General features: G+C 33.8%; 1 protein-coding gene across 1 annotated transcript in view; it reads left to right on the forward strand.

Annotated features, from left to right (window-relative positions):
• Positions 1–2671, forward strand: part of LOC149566196 (uncharacterized) — a 63174-nt gene extending 60503 nt beyond the window's left edge. The window contains exons 2-5 of the mRNA XM_089819619.1: positions 810–955; positions 1087–1363; positions 1473–1745; positions 1842–2671. Coding sequence (XP_089675745.1) covers positions 810–955; positions 1087–1363; positions 1473–1745; positions 1842–2330 — 1185 coding nt within the window. The 3' untranslated portion in view covers positions 2331–2671. The remainder of the gene's footprint in view (positions 1–809; positions 956–1086; positions 1364–1472; positions 1746–1841) is intronic.
• Positions 2672–18504: the final 15833 nt, after the last annotated feature.

Here is an 18504-nt window from a genome sequence, read left to right on the forward strand (position 1 = left end):
AACATTATATTAAATTGATCTATAATAATAAATTAATCTATAATAATTAAGCTGTGACTTCACTGGATGCTTAAGACCTTGCTATTCTGAATATGAAATTTAATTCAGTTAAATGATACAGGGTTACTGCTATGTGAACTTAGGCATATATATGTGATTTCTTTCTATAAACTATTCATTAATAGGTTAATTACAATGTTAAAACATTATATTAAACTGTAATATTATAGCAAATTTATTCTATTGTAATCTCGTATTATGTGTATGAGATTACATACTGACAGAACCCCTCCTAGTCCTAACAGACTAGACATAATTATTTCTAAGAGCCACAAGTATTCAGAAAAAATTGGAGGTGACATACATCTAGATGGGTGCAAGATCAGTTAGAAACTAAATTTTTTCTCTTCAAGAAAGCCACAAAATCTTCATCAGCACGGCACCTGCAAGATAAATCTGTTCTTTGCACACAACATACTAAATATAGATTAGTGGGTGGTTAGTTATATGCATACTTATTGCAACTTAAACCAAAATTATTAATAAAAATACTAATAAAAACATATAGATGTCAATGCAAGCACATTCAATCCAAAACAAACAACAAATTTATCAAGTTTCCTCCCTATTCCAGGCTACAATGGGGCTACAGGTGTCGTAAAAGTTGAGTATCATGGGAAATTCCTTCATGGACAAAGTCTTGTAAATAATGTTAACTCTGCTAATCATTTTTTAGATGGTGGCTTTGGCCTTTTACAATGTGCTATTTTTAACTTTTTGCCATCTAAACCGTTTACTACCTCCAACAGAGTAATTTTGCAACCTGGGATGAGAAAACAAGGATTGTAACAAGCAGGAGGGCAGATAGACATTTTGAGGAGGAGGGTCCAATATTTTGTGCAGCATTGGATGGAATGAAACTACCTTCCTTTCCAGAATATGAAATTAGAGTGAGGTGTGCGCAGACGTCATTTTCCTTTGAAACATTTGAATTAGAAGCATGATGCACAGGTCAAACATAGAGAGGACTGTGTGGTCACTTTCTTTACTAGAATTTCTAACAAATCAGGTACTATGTTATTTCAGATATGCAACAGAACACAGGTGTGGTGTGGTTGTTAAAGGGCCAAAATTAAGTGGGAACATTTCTGGCACGGATCCCCTAAAGGATAATCGACTATTGCTGGAGGCAGCCCCTTTAGATGACACAGAGGAAGCAAAGCATACAGCAGTAGTTGTAAATGAACTGTCAAAGGAGATGTCGAGGATTCTGACTTCACATCCACTGAATAAGGAACGGTCTTTACAGGGAAAGAACATAGCTAATGTGGTGCTTTTGCGTGGTTGTGGTATTTGCATTGAGGTTAGTCTAGATTCTTGAGTTCTTCCACATAAATTTGTTATGTGAAATTATGCAAAACTTCTAAATTGTCTTGCTGCGACTTATTGCTTTTATCTGGCTTTCTATTTAGGTACCATCTTTTGAACAAAAGCATAACCTTTGGTCATGTATGGTAGCTCCTACCAAAATCATTGCTGGACTTGGGCTATCTCTGGGCATTGACATTCTAGAGGCACCTGGAGCCACTGGAGATTATCGTACCCTTCTGACATCAAAGGTAAAAGCTATAGCCAAGGCGCTTTCTGCTCCATTGGAGCCTCCACCTAACATTTTTGTGCCTGGAAAGGAGGCCTGTAAGCCTGGTCGTAGTAAAGGTTATGACTTTGGATTCCTGCACATAAAGGTACTCTCCACTCTGTTTCCTTTCACTTCTCCATCTGCATGTACTTCATTAATATTAAGTTATTCATTGTGTAGTACTGTTTCTTGGACTATGCAGGCTATTGATGATGCTGGGCATGACAAGGCAACTTTGCTGAAAGTAAAAGCTTTTGAAGCTGTGGATAAAGCAGTTGGTCAGTTGGTTCGGCTACTTTGGCAGGCAGAATGTGATGGTGTTGCCTGCTATTCTCTGTGTATCACAGGAGATCATTCAACTCCTGTTGAATATGGTGACCACAGTTACGAACCTGTACCATTTACAATATGTCATCTGAAGGACTTTGTCAATGCAAGAGGTGGCAAGTCAGTTATCATGGAGATCCCACTTGATTCATTCAATCTTCCTTCTGTTGGTGACCATAGTGAGGGTGAAAAGGAAACTTCTTTGAACTGTGAAGATGGTAATACTGATTTGCATGGGTGTAAACCTATTTCTGGCGATTCTGTTGTTAAATTTGATGAGATAGCTGCAGCTAAGGGGTGCCTAGGTCGTTTTCAAGGAAGTGAAATGATGAACATTATCAAGCTATACCTGCAAATACTGTGATGATTTGTTAGGGTACAATTTTGACATCTCAGCCAATAAGTTCTTTAATTTGGCTTGAAAGGATCAATGCGCACACACTGTGGTGTTGTTCTTGCAAGGGATAATTACATGCTACTGAATTTAATCTCTTCTTATAAATTACTACAGAATTGTAGAAATGCTGTTACAAAGTCAGTTGAAAAGTATTACAATTTGTCCATGGCATTAAGCCAGAATCCTTGATAAGAATGCACTGTTGTCCATTATAAGAAAGCCTCTTCAAGCTTTTGGTAATGTGCTTTTGAAGAGTAGTAATTGGAAATTTCTGAAAAATAATAATAATCTGCTAAGGCAGTTCTTTATCCTTGAAGTCGACTGCCATTGTTTCCTTTTCAGGCCATGGCATGGTTGTATAAAGTTGTTATATAGTTCTTAAAAATGATGTCACCTTTAATATCTGTAGTCTGTACCCTTCATGAAAACTATATTGAAGTTCATGCCTCTGCAATTTGTGAATATTGGTATAGTCGTTAAGTGATTTTTCTTTAATTATGTATGCTTCAATTACAGTAAGAAAAAGAAGAAAGTACATATGACCAAAATAGGTCAAGGACTCAAAAGTATGGCATTTCTACATATTGCGAGGAAGCAAAGAGCGGCTACAAAACAGGACACGTGACTCTGAAGTAAAGCATGTATACCACGAGGGAGTGAAAGATAGCCCTGAAAACAGGCTGAGTGAAAGATAGCCCTGAAAACAGGCTGCAAGCCAAAAACACAAGAATAGATGAAAGAGTATAATCATTAAGATAATGCGCCTATAATAGTCTCCAAAATTTTTAAGGAAAAAGTGTTTTCTAGTAAAAATTGAAAAAAAGAATCAAATGAAAGAACAGGCCATTCCAAAAAGAACGTAGACCTCAATTGGAGGTGGTGGCTGCCCCAATCTGAGGAAATGATCCACTAACGGTTAGACATTGTTAAATAGTTGATAAGATCTCATGCTATCCATAGGGAATAGCTAGGATTAAGCAGGATTGGATGAGTGATCATGTGCATGCCACAAAGAACATATTCTATGAACTCTCGTACACCAAGGCCAATGATCTCTCATTAGTTGAAGTAACAACCAAAAACAGTGTCATGTTAGAATATTGCAAATGCTGTAAAAACAGTTTGAAACTGTCAACTAATCAGATTGGAGCATAGGCATCTTGTTATTGTCATCATAACATAAAACAATTCTCATCAGACACCATTATCTTACGATTGCAAGTTTTTAATCTACCCTTAAAGCTCCCCGTTCTATTTTATACCATATTAAATTATCTAAACTTTAATAGCAGACAGAGGCTGAATGGACTCAAGCTCAGTAGAGACCCTACAAACTTCAAATATAAAGAAGAAACATTGTTTGAAATTCATGTGGTAGAAATTCTGCTCCAACTCATACCAGTTCTGCTTAAGAAATTTCTGCCAGGCTCATGAGCACAAAATACCGAGTGAAAAACATTAGTGAATCCATTCGTAAGTTTTCTCTTACCCAAGAGAAATTCTTTCCGAGGAGATTCAGACAACCATTGAAGCTATATTTTGAGAGCCTCGTGTATACTATCATGGATATTTCCAAATCAAACTCAAGCATATGACTTATTTCAAGTGCATAATTTCCAAATGCAACATGTTCATTTCCATCTGAAAGTCACTTGGATTTTCATGGTGCATTACCAAGCAATGCTGTAGATGTACACAAAAACACTAAACCATGTTAATTCCTTCTACGGTTTGCAACTAGAGTCATGATGTGCTTCAAGAACTGGATACCAAAAAATTGAAATGCATGTTTTTCTTACTTATCCATCAAGCTGTTACAGTCACATTGTTCTCATCCCACGACAAATTTGCATTATAAAATTCCATTAGCAAAATGCATAAGTTTAACTTTCGGGAAGATCCAGCTTATTACTTTATTTAGTTTAAGTTTTTTAATTCTTCTTCAGACTTGAGCATGCACGTTGATGCATAAATTTTGATATAGTTCTTTGATCATCATTGAGAATAAGACACGCCTTCTGGTTTTGCATTTTTAGTTTTATGTAGTGGTCTTTTTCCTTTTCTTCTCACCTTAACCTACTTTATGTTTTGAATTTGTATCTTATTAATAAAATGCAAGGTTACCAGGTTCACACTCTGATCTGCTGGATCCAGGTCTGGTCCAGTGCGGGTAGGGTGTGTGAAAATGACATCCTATTGATCCTGGGGGAACTCAAGTCAGTCAACTCAAAAAGAACTCGAGTGAACCCAATGGGACCCAAGCTTCAAAAGGATGCTCAACTACGAGCTTTTGAAAGGTTTTTGCATTTTTTTTTGAGACCCGCTTTGACCTGGCACCCTCTTAATCCTAAGGGCGACTTCCAAAACACTAAAAAAGGTGACCTTGGTACATGTGCATTCCAACTTGTGTCTCCTTTTACATTATTCCAACTTGCGTCTCCTTTTACATAAACAATACGAGCACAAGCAAGGGGAGATGATGATTTGGGATATAGAGCTAGAGTATGCTGACTTGGATGCTGCCATATAGAGCTAGAGTATGCTGACTTGGATGCTGCCATATAGAGCTAGAGCATGCTTACTTGGATGCTTCCATATTGCACTTATGGAGTCAAAAAAGCAAGCACGCTTGTAGTGCAAGTGGCTTTAGAACTACTTGTGGTTCATCTAATATTCCTACATCATCTAATGTCAATGATGATGGTAATTTTTTTCATATTAAAGAATGATGACAATAATGTAGAACATGGTGGAAAATTGTGTGACAATATCGTAAAATTGCAATACATCACGATACAAAGGAATGGGGTTTAATAGCAAATAATATTGCTGCTGGGTATTTCATGTCGTGGTTGTTTTTGCAAAATAATTGCAATACAGTGTGTGATTCATGGATATATCTTGGCACAAAATAAAGTAAAAAATCTGAAAAAAAGTTGTAAACTGCTGCAACTTACGGTTTTTTTAATTATGTTTTGTTCTAACTTCTAGGGCACCATTACAGTGAGGACTTAATAGTGATGGTGAAGAGTAGAGAAAATTTGCGTGCCTTGCACTTGCAAAGCCATAGGTAACTGCAAACACTAAACAATTGTGTGAGATAAGGGTCTAGTCTTTTGGCCTTAACAAGAGCTCTAGCCAAGCTATAGTCACTGCCTTTTGGGAAAGAGAAGAATCAGTTGTTTTGCAAAAAAATGGCTTATGAGTTGAGATAGATTCAATTTTTAAGCGTGTAGACTGAATCTTTGTGGACTTGGATATAAGTGTAAAATAAGTTAACTTGATGAAGATGGAAACAATGTGATTATATTTAAGTATAATTTCACTTTTTATTGTGAATTTTTTTGTTAAAAATTATAATACAATATACTCAGTTAATTTTAAAATAGTTTTAAATTAATAAAATAATATATTGACAATGTAAACTTTAATAAATTAGGAAAATTGTATTTTCAAATTAAAAATAAATGAATCCACATTGAAACAAAACAAAACTATATTATATAATTAAAATTAAAATAATAATCGTGAACTATATTTTTCAAAAATCATACAAGTGGCTAGCTACAATAGTAAACTATTGATAAAAAATGTATCCACTTCATACCTGCACCCATTTAATTTGAAAGCACTTATGCGACATGTCTACCAAACTTTTTGAAAATTAATACGATTGGTAGGGGGCTTGCCTAACGGGAACATTATGGCAATAATATGATATCTCGGATATGGACCACCATAATAATATAGAACTTTAAAAGCTACTATAGAATAAAGATAAAACCATTACAATTGTAAAGCATAAGTTCTGAGATACAATTGTAAATATAGAACAAAGATTGTTTTCAAAATTTACTTCTTTTTAAAGAGGGTACTTTTGCAAATATTTGTCTACAGGTCAAATATTCATATATGTCTAAGTATGAGATCAAATATTCTTAAAGATTAATATTAACAAAGATTAATGGAAGAAATGTTTGTCTAAGTGTGAGATCAAATATTGTCGAAGTTTGAGATCGAATATTTGCAAAGATCAAATATTAGTAAAGAAAAATAAATATTAAATTAAAATAAATATTATCCAAAACCTTTTAGATGGAAATAAATTAAATATAAATAAAATTCTTATTTATTGTTCTTTACTAATATTTGATCTTGGACAATTATTTGGTGATTGCCCTTTTTAAAAGTCCAATAAATCTTGATCATTGTAACTTTATATTTTATTTAGACTTGGACAACTATTTAGTGACTCCCCTCTTTAGAAGTTTGATAAATTTTAATCTTCGCTACTACATAGAGTTAACTAATAGTTGATCTCAAACTTAGACAATTATTTGTATTTTTCATGACTACCCTCTTTTAAAAGTTTGATAGATTTTGATTTTAGTTACTTCATTGACTAAGCTAATATATGATCTCAGACTTAATAGTTATTTGGCAACTACTTTCTTTAGAAGTTTGATAAATTTTGATATTATCTACTTCATTGTTCATAACTTCATACTCACTAGACTTGGCTAGTATTTAATCTTAGACTTATCTAATATCTAATTCTTTATCCTTGGACTTGCAAAACTATAGTTCTAGAAAATGATTGGTGGCAAAACAAGGGGAAAATTATGGAAACATGGGACACCAAGAGCAAATCAAGATGTGATTTGTATCCATTGCACTAAACAGATTATTGGGAGCACAAGTCGACTCAAATATCACCTTGCAAAGATTGAATGACATGATATTATACTATATGAAAAATGTCCCAAAGAGGCTATGTGAAAGGCTTTAGCAAGTCTTGAGGAATATGCACAAAAGAAGTTAGGAAGAAAGAGGACAATAGAGGCCATGGAAGCCCCAATGAGAAATTTTAGTTCTATAGGGTCACAAATAGGTGCGATGACTACTTCTTCCATTGTGCCACACATACGAGGATAGAGAAATGTGGGTGGACATTTATTAGACTTATAGATTCTACATAATACTCATTATGTTCAAACCAAATTACAAGGCACTGCACAAAATAAGAGGGTGCATAAGCAAATAAGTGTGGTAGTTGCAAGGATTCTATACTACAACAATATTCCCTTCAATGCTTTATCTAGTCCATATTGGGATCAATTAAAAAATACAATGACTATGATTGGTAAGGGGTTGACAACCCCAAATCTTTATGAGGTGAGTGTGTTGTTGTAGGATGAGGTCCAAAACACTCATCAACTTGTGGAAGAGAAAATAAGGATTTGGGAACAGAAAAGATGGACCATTATATTCGAGAGGTGGACTAATAGAAAGAATAGGACATTCATCAACTTTCTACCTTCTTTAGGGAGGCAGTTAGTATTTCTAAAAATTAGATATATCTTTGTTTGATTGGAAAATCTAGAGACTTTGTGCAACATGTTGGGTTAGGTGGTGCTAGAAGAACAAGTGGGTAATGTCATCCATATTGTGATTGGTAATGTAGCTACATATGTAGCAACTAGTAAGTTTTTGATTGATAGACATCCCACATAGTTTTGGACCTCTTTTGTTGCCCGTTGTCTCGATTTTCTCTTTGAGGGCTTATGGAAATTGAGTTGGGTAGAGAAGGTGGTTGAAGATGGAAGAAAAATCACAAGTATATCTACAACCATACATGGGTCCTAAGTCTTATGAGAGAGCACATTGATGGTAAGGATCTCATGTGATCAATGGTCATACACTTTGCTACTAATTTTCTCACCTTGTATAGCATATTAGCCACATTGCCCAACTTGAAGTAGTTGTTTGTGAGTGAGAGATGGTTAGAGAGTCCTTATGCCAAGAAGCCTAAAGAAGAGAAGGCTATGAAAGTTGTGAAAAAAAATACCTTTTGGTCTTTAGTCATTGATGCAATTTATGATTTTCATTTCTAGTTCTCATTGAAACTAAAACTTGAACTTAATATGTATTCAAAAGTGATAGCTGTGTCATGGAGTTTGAGATTTGTTAGACCCAACTGATAATGTTGAAGATAGGGAGATAAGGTATGTGAAAGAGTCATATCAGTTGTTATGTTGTGATTGATGTCAAGCTTGAATTGGTAAAACATTATGCTAATCTAGTAGAGTGGCATACCATTTGATTGATAAAGAGGATTTGAAGAAAGTATAATGATGAAGAAAGTGTTGATAAGTGTATGCATTGCAATGGGCATATGATGAGTTAGCATTTGATAGTATAATGTTCGTTTGATTGTTTTATATGATTTCCTTAAGTGTTGAGATCACATATGAGCACGATATGTAGGTTGACGAAGAAGGAAAGAAGTTATGAAGTGAGAAGACAAGAAAGTAGTAAGTTGCACCAAGCTAGACAAATGTGGTTAGTAAAATGACTAGTATTCATCAGGCATTCAAAGTAGTAACCAACCACAAGATAAACAAGTGAAGCATGAGTAGTATTAATCGAGCAAGAAAAATGGTAATCGAACAAAGTATTGACCGAGCAAGTATAGTCTTAACCAAGAAAAGTATTGATTGAGTGAGTATAGTGTTAACTAAGCAAGACAAAGATGAACACTTTCTAGAAGAATCAAATTAAGGATGAAATTTAATGAAAATATGGATTGATCGAGAAGTTTCTAAGATAAGGACAAAGTTTTTTATGAGATCTACGATAGGAGAAAACCAAAGAAGATCTAACGAAGGAAATTTAATGATTTCAAATGGAGCACAAAGTTCAAGGTCAAAGCATGATGTCTGAGTGTCTATTTTCAATGAATTTGAACTAGATGAAGATCAACCAGTTGCGATTAAGTTGCAAAACATTGGAGAATACAACAAAGCAACAATAAGTTGTCTATGTAAGGAATGAGCAAGTTGCTCATTGTTGCTGATCTAGTATTGATCAATTTGTAAGTGAAGAAGAAGAAGATAGAAGATGAAACTGAGCATAACTACATTATGAAATCAAGTAAGTGAAGTGCAAAATTGATGTGTATGTGAGAGCATCAGTCAGAAGGAACAAAGAGGAAGAACATAAGAGGAAAGATGAGAAAAATTGAGATGTAAAATAGAAAAGGTATGTGCATTACTTATCAAATCATTTTGATGTTACTCTTTAACTATTGTAGCAGAAACTCTCTTAACTGAGTGGACTTAATAGTCTTATTTGTAAGTTCATTTGTGTGGTAACATTCCTTTGAATGTTTGTAAGACATTTAGAAAAGGCCACTCAAATGAGGAGTGATAAGATCTAGATGATCTTTGGTATAAATTCCCTAATAGGGTCACATTTGACAATGTGTATTTAGATAAGTAGGATATAATTTCCACAACAATTCAAATTGTGATATTGCTATCAGGATTTAATTGTGTAGTTTTTGTGTTAAACTCATTGACCCATATTTCATGAGTAGCGATTCAACATGAATCCATCTCTAATGATAATAAATGGAACACTTAGCACTCATTGGATCTAGGTGATGCTCACAAAGGTGAAGCACGAAGAGTTCTTGGGAGGTCACCCATCCCAATACTACTCTAGCTTGAGTGCACTTAACTATGCAATTCCCTTCGTGGTTAAACCCACTCTGCTTGCAACCCATTTGCAAAAACTTCACCAAGTGTTGTGTCTTATGAATCATTCATTGGAAAACCCCTTAAGCTCATCAATTGATAAGTAGGAGATAATTTCCACAAGTCAAATTGTGATATTGCTATCAAGATTTAACTATGTAGTTTATGAGTCAAACTCATTGACCCATATTTCATAAGTAGTTATTCAACATGAATCCATCTCCCACGAGAATAAATGGAACACTTAGCACTCATTGGATCTAGGTGATTCTCATAGAGGTGAATCACCAGGACTTCATGGGAGGTCACTCATCCTAGTACTACTCTAGCTTGAGTGCACTTAACTACGGAGTTCCCTCCATGGTTAAACCCACTCTTCTTGCAACCCCATTTGCAAAACCTTCACCTAGTGTTGTGCCTTATGAACCATTCATTAGAAAGCTCCTTAGGCTCATCAATTGATAAGTAGGAGATAATTTCCACAACAAGTCAAATTGTGATATTGCTATCAAGATTTAACTGTGTAGTTTTTGAGTCTAACTCATTGACCCATATTTCATGAGTAGTGATTCAACATGAATCCATCTCTCATGAGAATAAATGGAACACTTAGCAATCATTTGATCTAGGTGATGCTCATAGAGGTAAAGCACTGAGACTTCATGGGAGGTCACCCATCCCAGTGCTACTCCAGCTTGAGTGCACTTAACTACGGAGTTCCCTCCATGGTTAAACCCACTCTACTTGCAACCCCATTTGCAAAACCTTCACCAAGTGTTGTGCCTTATGAACCATTCATTACAAAGCCCCTTAAGCTCATCAATTAATAAGTAGGAGATAATTTCCACAAGTCAAATTGTGATATTACTATCAGGATTTAATTGTGTAGTTTTTGAGTCAAACTCATTGACCCATATTTTATGAGCAGTGATTCAAAATGAATCCATCTCTCATGAGAATAAATAGAACACTTAGCACTCATTGGATCTAAGTGATTCTCACAGAGGTGAAATACAAAGACTTCCTAGGAGGTCACCCATCTCAATACTACTCCATCTCGAGTGCGCTTAGCTATAGAGTTCCCTCCATGGTTAAACCCACTCTACTTGCAACCCCATTAGTAAAAACTTCACCAAGTGTTGTGCCTTATGAACCATTCATTATAAAGCCCCTTAAGCTCATCAATTTATAAGTAGGAAATAATTTGCACAAGAAGTCAAATTGTGATATTGTTGGTAGGATTTAATTGTATGTAACCTTTAACAAGGTTGGCTCCTAATAGAGCTGACTTTAGAAGAGTGAAATTTTTGGGTTGCCAGTTCCAAGGTAAATTTTCCCTTAATGGGCTTCCACGTTAAAATACTTCTGTCAAGATGTGTGGGTGTTGGTTGTGTTGTATGTTATTCCATGTTTACTATTTCATGTTGCAACTCAGTATACAAACATAGATTATTACTCTAGTACTCGGTAGATGAAGTTAAGGAAGTTAATATTTTATTGGTAATGATTAAGTTGGATGTTATTGTGAAGTTTAGATATGTTACTGAGATGATGTATTAAAAGTATTAAGTGTCAAGTTATTGAAAATTTATAAAGGACATGAAGATAACTGATTCACTCCTCTCCTCTCAATTATCTAAAAATTGGTATAAGAGAAAAGTGTTTCAAGGAGAAAGTTTAAATGAATTTAAGTTGAAGATATGAAGATGTACAAGAGAGAGGTACCTAAGCTGAACAAAGACAACTTTTCTTTATGCAAAAGAAGGATGGGATTTTATCTATCTGGTATTGGAGACTATGCATTGTATTATTTGGATAATGAGTACACACCCTGGCCACCTCCTATGATAGTTGAGAAGATGAAGGAAACAAAATAACACAATATCTTGTTGATAGAGATTGCATATTCTTTTAATGATGCTAAATTTGATGATATTTGGGATTGTGCTACTGCAAAAGAAATGTGGGATAATCTTGTACTTGTTCATGAAGGATATCAGAATGTGCTAAGGGAAAAAGCTAAAAGTCTATGAGTTAAATTTGATGATATGAGGATGAGAGAAGGAGAGACCATTGTACACACCATAATTGAATTAATGAATAGGTCAGTGCCATTAAAGATGCTAGAGGATTCACAAGTAATGAAGATTTTTAAGTAGAGTATTCAGAACTTTGTTGCCTATTTATGCTAGTAGATTTTTTTCTATTTTTAGAACTGAGAGCTATTCCTATTAATAACCTTACTCTTGATGCTTTGGTTGGTAGATTAACTTCTTTTGAGTTGAATAACTTGATAATAGTTTTCCTAAGATTGAAAGTTCTTTCAAGTCATCTAACGATTGGAAGTTCAAGGGAAGATAATAATATTCACAATAGAAAAGATGAAAGTGACTATGATTGTGATGAGGAAGATCAAGAAGAGCTTGAAGAACTATTGGCTAGAAGGTTGCCAAGAGTAAAAGGAAAGTTCAAAGGTAAACTACTTCTAATTTGTTTCAAGTGTAATGAAGTTGATCATATTGCATCTAGATGTCCTAAAAAGAATAGGAATGGCAAGAGTGACAAGAGAGAGAATGAATATTGAAGGAATAAAGATTATAAAGACAAGGGAAATGAGTCTTGTTATCTAGTTGAGGAAGAACACACTGATTCAAGATTTGATGATCAAAATAGAGGTGAGGAAGTTGTTTATGTTGCTATGAAAGAAGATTTAGAGGAGGAAAGATATGAAGAAGAAAAATCCCTTATATCTCATGTTAGTAGGAATGATACTTGGATTATTGATAGTGATTTCTTACAACATGACTAATTATATAGATAATTTTGATAAACTAGAAGAGTATGATGGTGGATTTTTTAAACTTGGAAATGATGTTCCATATCCTATGAAATGACGGGGTTCACTGATGTTGAATGATTAGATTATATGTGATGATGCTTATTGGGTTCCAAGTTTGAAATACAAATTGTTTAGTTTTGTACAATTGAATAACACAAGTCACTGACTGGAATTCAAGGACATAAAGGTGAAAATATTTAATAGTAATGTGCAATTGATTGGAATTGGTGATCAAATAAAAAGTAACTTAGTCTATTTGGATTCCACTACAAATACATTCTTGTTTGCTAGTGTTGAAGAGGTTTGGTTGTGGTATAAGAGGCCCAGACATGTAAACTTTGATAGTATGACTAAAATTAGTAGGAGAAATAAAGTAAGAGGTTTACTGAGTTTGCATAAGCCCAAAAATGCTATGTGTAAAGAATATCAACTTGGTAAAATGGCTAAGTCAAGTTTCTCAAGCAAATCACATTTATCTAATGATATATTGGATTTGTTTCATATTGACCTTTGAAAGTTGAAAGCTTTGGTGATTAATAATTCATTATATTAGTTAATGATTATTCAAGAATGATAGCATTAATGTTTCTAAAAGTTAAATATGATGCATTTTAAAATGGAATTTTAGAGAAAGAGGTTTAAATTGAACAACGTGAAGGATTTGTTGACCGAGATTAGAGGAACATGGTATGTAAACTGCACAAAGCTTTGTATGGATTGAAGAAATAAATTTGATGATAGTATGAAAGATACATTCCTATTTGATGAGAATTAGTTTTGTTAGAACTAGTGACAACAATATTCTATACTTGAAAAGTAAAGTTGAAAACAAGGTCCTAATATCTAAAATATTTGTTGATGACATTATATTTGGAGGAAATGAGTCGATATGTAAGTCATTTTTCGATGAAATGAGGAAAGAGTTTGAAATGTCAATGTTTTGTGAGATAAAATTATTTATTGGTTTACAAGTTCATCAAACTAAAGGAGGAATATACATTACTCAGTCCAAATACATAAAGGACATATTAATTTTTTTTGGCACAGATGAGTCAAGACTAGTGAGTACACCTAGGGTCATTGGATGTAAACTGTCTAAAGAGGACAATTAGTTGAAGTGAATGAGAAATTGTATAGATTTATGATTGGAAAGCTGCGATATGTTGCTCAAAGAAAACTTGATATTGTACATGCTGTTGGAATAGTTGCTAGAGTCTCAACCAATCCTAAGGAGACACATATGACTGCAATAAAAGGAATCTTTAGATATTTGAAAGGAATTGAAGATTATGGATTATGGTACAAGAAAAAAGGAGATTTTGAGTTAAGAGTCTACACTTATGGTGATTGGGAAGAAAATAGTGATGACATGAAGAGAACCAATAGTGGAGATTTATTTTTAGAAGAAAGACATGTGACATGGATAAGCAAGAAATAGAGTTGTATCTCACAACCCACTATTGAAGCTGAATATGTAGGTACTGCAATCAATTGTTCAAATATTGTATGGATAAAACAAGTGTTAAAAGACATACAAGAGGAAGTCACACAACTTGTAATTATCTATTGTGACAATACAAGTTCCATTAATATGTCAAAGAACCCTATGATGTATGCAAAGACAAAGAACATATCTATTTAGTATTACTACTTGAGAGCAAGTTAAAGAAAAAAAATCCAGATTGGAGTGTGAATTCAAAGGAGAAATTAGAAGATATATTCACTAAGCCATTACCTAAGGATTCTTTTGAGGATCGTAGAGGTAAACAAGGGGTCCTACCCTTATCCAATTTTCACTAAGCGAAGATGCATGTTGCATCGATTCATGGTTGATTAGAATATATTTATGGATTTGATGTAGGAGTTCATACTTTGGCAATTGTCCTAGAGTTGTGAAAACATTTTTGATGCAAAAGATGTAATCAATAAAAGAAAGGTATAAGGTACTATAAGGTTTTATAATTTTCTCATTACTTCTTATAGTTACCTTTGGTATTGCTATCAAAAGGGGGAGAAGATTAGATTACTAAAGGGGGAGAAGTATTGAATTTGGGATGATGAGTATGAAGTTGTACAAAAGGAGGAGAAGTATTAAATATGTGATGTGCGAGTATGAAGTTGTACACAAGGATTAATGGTGTAAGGTCAAGACATAAAAAAATTCATCAAAGACTCAAAATAAGTAAAGGGAATGTTGAAATCTGAGAAACAAGTTGTACAATAGGGAGGAGATAATATGAAACATGTTGTAGATGGAAGTGATTCAGTGAATAAGGAAAAAGAAAGAGAATGAGTATGATAAGTTGCTAAACAATGAAGTATATCCTAAGGGGGAGTAGTTGCTAATGAAGAATAGAAAACCTGATGAAGAGTAGAGAACCTGAGGTTGCAAAGTGTTAGGAATAAGGTGTCTCAACCTTGGATAATTCCTATTCTTATTATTTGTTTTGTAAAATGTATTTCTTGCAGATAATGTTGATGTGTGGGCATCTTGAATTGTATATAAGGAGATCATCGCTAAAACGGTTATGACAGATTCCTATGTCATGTAAGAGCTATGTCAGGAAGATTCAATGACAGGTGAAGACATGTGGCAAGGGGTTCCCTAATACGGTTACCTTTGGGAGTAGCCCTAAAAGTGAAGCACATGTTATAAGCATTTTTAGGGTTGTAAAGAGGTGGGATGCGAGAAAGTGTATTGTTGGTACTGTGAGTTGCTACTGGAGTCTTCTGTTGTTGTTCTTGAATTTGCATTGCAAGTGTATTGTAACCTTGTGTTGAAGATAATACATTGTGCAAGTTTTGGAGGGGTGGGGTTGTTTTACCGAAAGGTTTTTCCCCATCGACAAATCTTTGTGTTATGTGTTTCTTTCTCTATCTATTTTCTTTATGCTTGGTTGGCTGAAATATCATTGTTTACATGATATTGAATCTATAAGTGTAAAATATTTTAATAGGATTTGCACCATACTTCTCTTAAGAGATTAGTGTAGGAAGCTGTTTCCGCACCTGAGTTTCCTTATGCAAAGAACCCACTGAAGACATAACTTAATTATATGGTTTTTTTCATAATGTAATAATATGTGATAATTTATTACCATCAATCACAAATGGAGAGACTATTAGAACCAACTACTAATGTTGAAGATAGGGAGATAATGTATGTGAAAGAATCATAATAACAGATATATTGTCATTGATGTCAAGCCTAAATTGGTAAGACATTATGCTAATTCAATAGAGTGCCATGATTTGAAGAAAGTATAATGATGAAGAAAGTGTTGATTAGTGTGTGGATTTCAATGAGCACCTAATTAGTTAGACTTTGATAGTATAAAGTTGGTTTGATTATTTTACATGATTTGGTTAAGTGTCAAGATCATGTATAAGCACAATATGTAGGTTGAAAAAAAAGGAAAGTAGCTATAAATTGAGAAGACAAGGAATCAATAAGTTACACTGAGCTAGACAAATGTGGTTGCTAAAGGAAGGCCTAGTATTCACCAAGCATTCAAAGTAGTAATCGAGCACAAGATAACACATGAAGGATGAGTAGTATTAACTATGCAAGAATAGTAGTAACTGATCACAATATTGACCAAATGAGTAAAGTGTTAGCCAAAAAAGACAAAGTTGAATAGTTCCTAGAAGAACCAATTTGAGGCTAACATTTGATGAAAATAGGGATTGATTGAGAATTTTCTAATAAAATGAAAAAGTTTGTAATGAGATCTATGGCTAAAGAAAATCAAAGAAGATATGATGAAGGAGATTTAATGATTTGAAATGAAGCACAAAGTTCAAGGTCAAAGCATGATACTCGAGTGTCTAGTTTCAATGAATCTGAATTGGATGAAGACTAGATGATTGTGATTAAGTGAAAAAAAATTGGAGAATCTGGTGAAGAGGTAATAAGTTGTCTATGTAAGGGATGAACGAGTTGTTTATTGTTGCTAACCAAGTTGTAATTTAAGAAGAAGATAGAAGATGAAACCAAGAATTGCATTGTGAAATCAGGTAAATGAAGTGCAAAACTGATATGTATGTAAGAGTATAAGTCAAAAGGAAGGAAGAGGATGAATAGAAGAAGAAAAATGAGTGAAATGGAGATCTAAAATAACAAAGATAGTTGCATTACTTATCATATCATTTCACTGCTACTCTCTAACTATTGTAGCAAAAAATCTCTTAACCGAGTAGACTTAACAATCTTATTTGTAAATCCATTTATCTCGTAATATTTTTGTGAATGCTTGTAAGCCCTTTAGAGAAGGCTAATCAAATGAGGAGCGATAAGGTCTAGATGATCTTTGGTGCAAATCTCCTAATAAGATCACATCTAACAATGTGTATGGAACCTTTGACAAGGTTGACTCCTAATAGAGCTCTCTTTAGAAAAGTGAAAAGTTTGAGTTGTTGGTTCCTAGGTGGTTTTTCCCTTAACATGGTTTCCACATTAAAATACTTGTGTTTAAATATGTGGATGTTGATTGTGTTGCATGTTATTTCATATTTACTATTTCATGCTGGAACTTGGTATACACACATAGATTATTGCTTTGATACTCAATAGATGAAGTTAACAAAGTTAAAAGTTTATTAGTAATGATCAAATTGGATGTTACTATGAATTTTAGATCTATTACCAAGTTGATGTATTGAAAGTATAAAGTATTGAAGTTATTGAAAAGTTATAAAGAACCTGAGGATAACTAATTCACCCCTCCTCTCTTAGTTGTTGATGAGCCTCTAAAAGGCCATTATTTTGAGAACCTTTTATCTTATTTTTTAACAATTATCTTGCAAGAAATAGTTTATGACTCTATGGTTTAAGCAAAAGAACTTATGATTTATGAATATGCTATCTATATGTTAAGACATGAAGATTGAAGTATAGATTGATCAGTTATGCTATGTTTTCTTGAATCTATGGGTTTTTATGGTTTAATGAAAGATATTACATGCTGATAAACATTTCCTCCTCTATGCTATGTTTGGGTAGGCTCCTTTCTTGCAGCCATAGGATTCTCAAGAGTGATAATCTAAACATTATACCTTTTCTAACATTGATGATGAAATGAATGCATGTATGTAGAAGTTGTTGTGCTTAATGCTTTGCAGATGTTGCCACACATATTGAAGACAACATTTTAGTGCTGAGTCAAACCCGACTAGATGATTAATGAATCACCATGTAAGTAGATCATGGTACAAATTCTGTTATGGTGGCACATGAAGATAGCTTCCTCAACTTGCTACATTCCTAGGAGAGTTAAGATGCAGTTAATAATGTTTTTGTTGTAAACTTTATGATCTGTAATTGATCCTCATTGATGGAGTGATCATATGAGTAGGAAGTTGTTGAAGTTTTCCTTTAAATAATTCTTGTTGTAACCTTGAAAAGGGATTTTTTCATTTCGATCTTTTCCTGGTTTGACTAGAAGGAAATAGAGTAGATTGTTCTATTCAGTAGAGTAGAATCTAGTTTTCAAATGTAATTTCTTATTATGAATGAATAGAACATAGAGTTCAAGTTTCAACCTTTAGATTTGATTATTTTTTGTTCACTCATCCAAGGGGGCCCACTTGGTGAGTGAACTGCTTTGCTAGAATATATTTCCTTTCTTAGTTTATTTCTTTGCAAAGTAGACCTCTACTATTCTTGCAGCCATTGATAATAGAATCATTGAACTGTTCCTACAACAAAGGTGTTTAAATAGATTTACTATTTGTAGCATTACTTTAAGCTTGAAGGAAAATGTTG

Source organism: Cupressus sempervirens, chromosome 3 (assembly GCF_028749045.1).
Source record: "Cupressus sempervirens isolate cs-2001-9-10 chromosome 3, ASM2874904v1, whole genome shotgun sequence".
NCBI classification, from domain to species: Eukaryota; Viridiplantae; Streptophyta; class Pinopsida; order Cupressales; family Cupressaceae; genus Cupressus; species Cupressus sempervirens.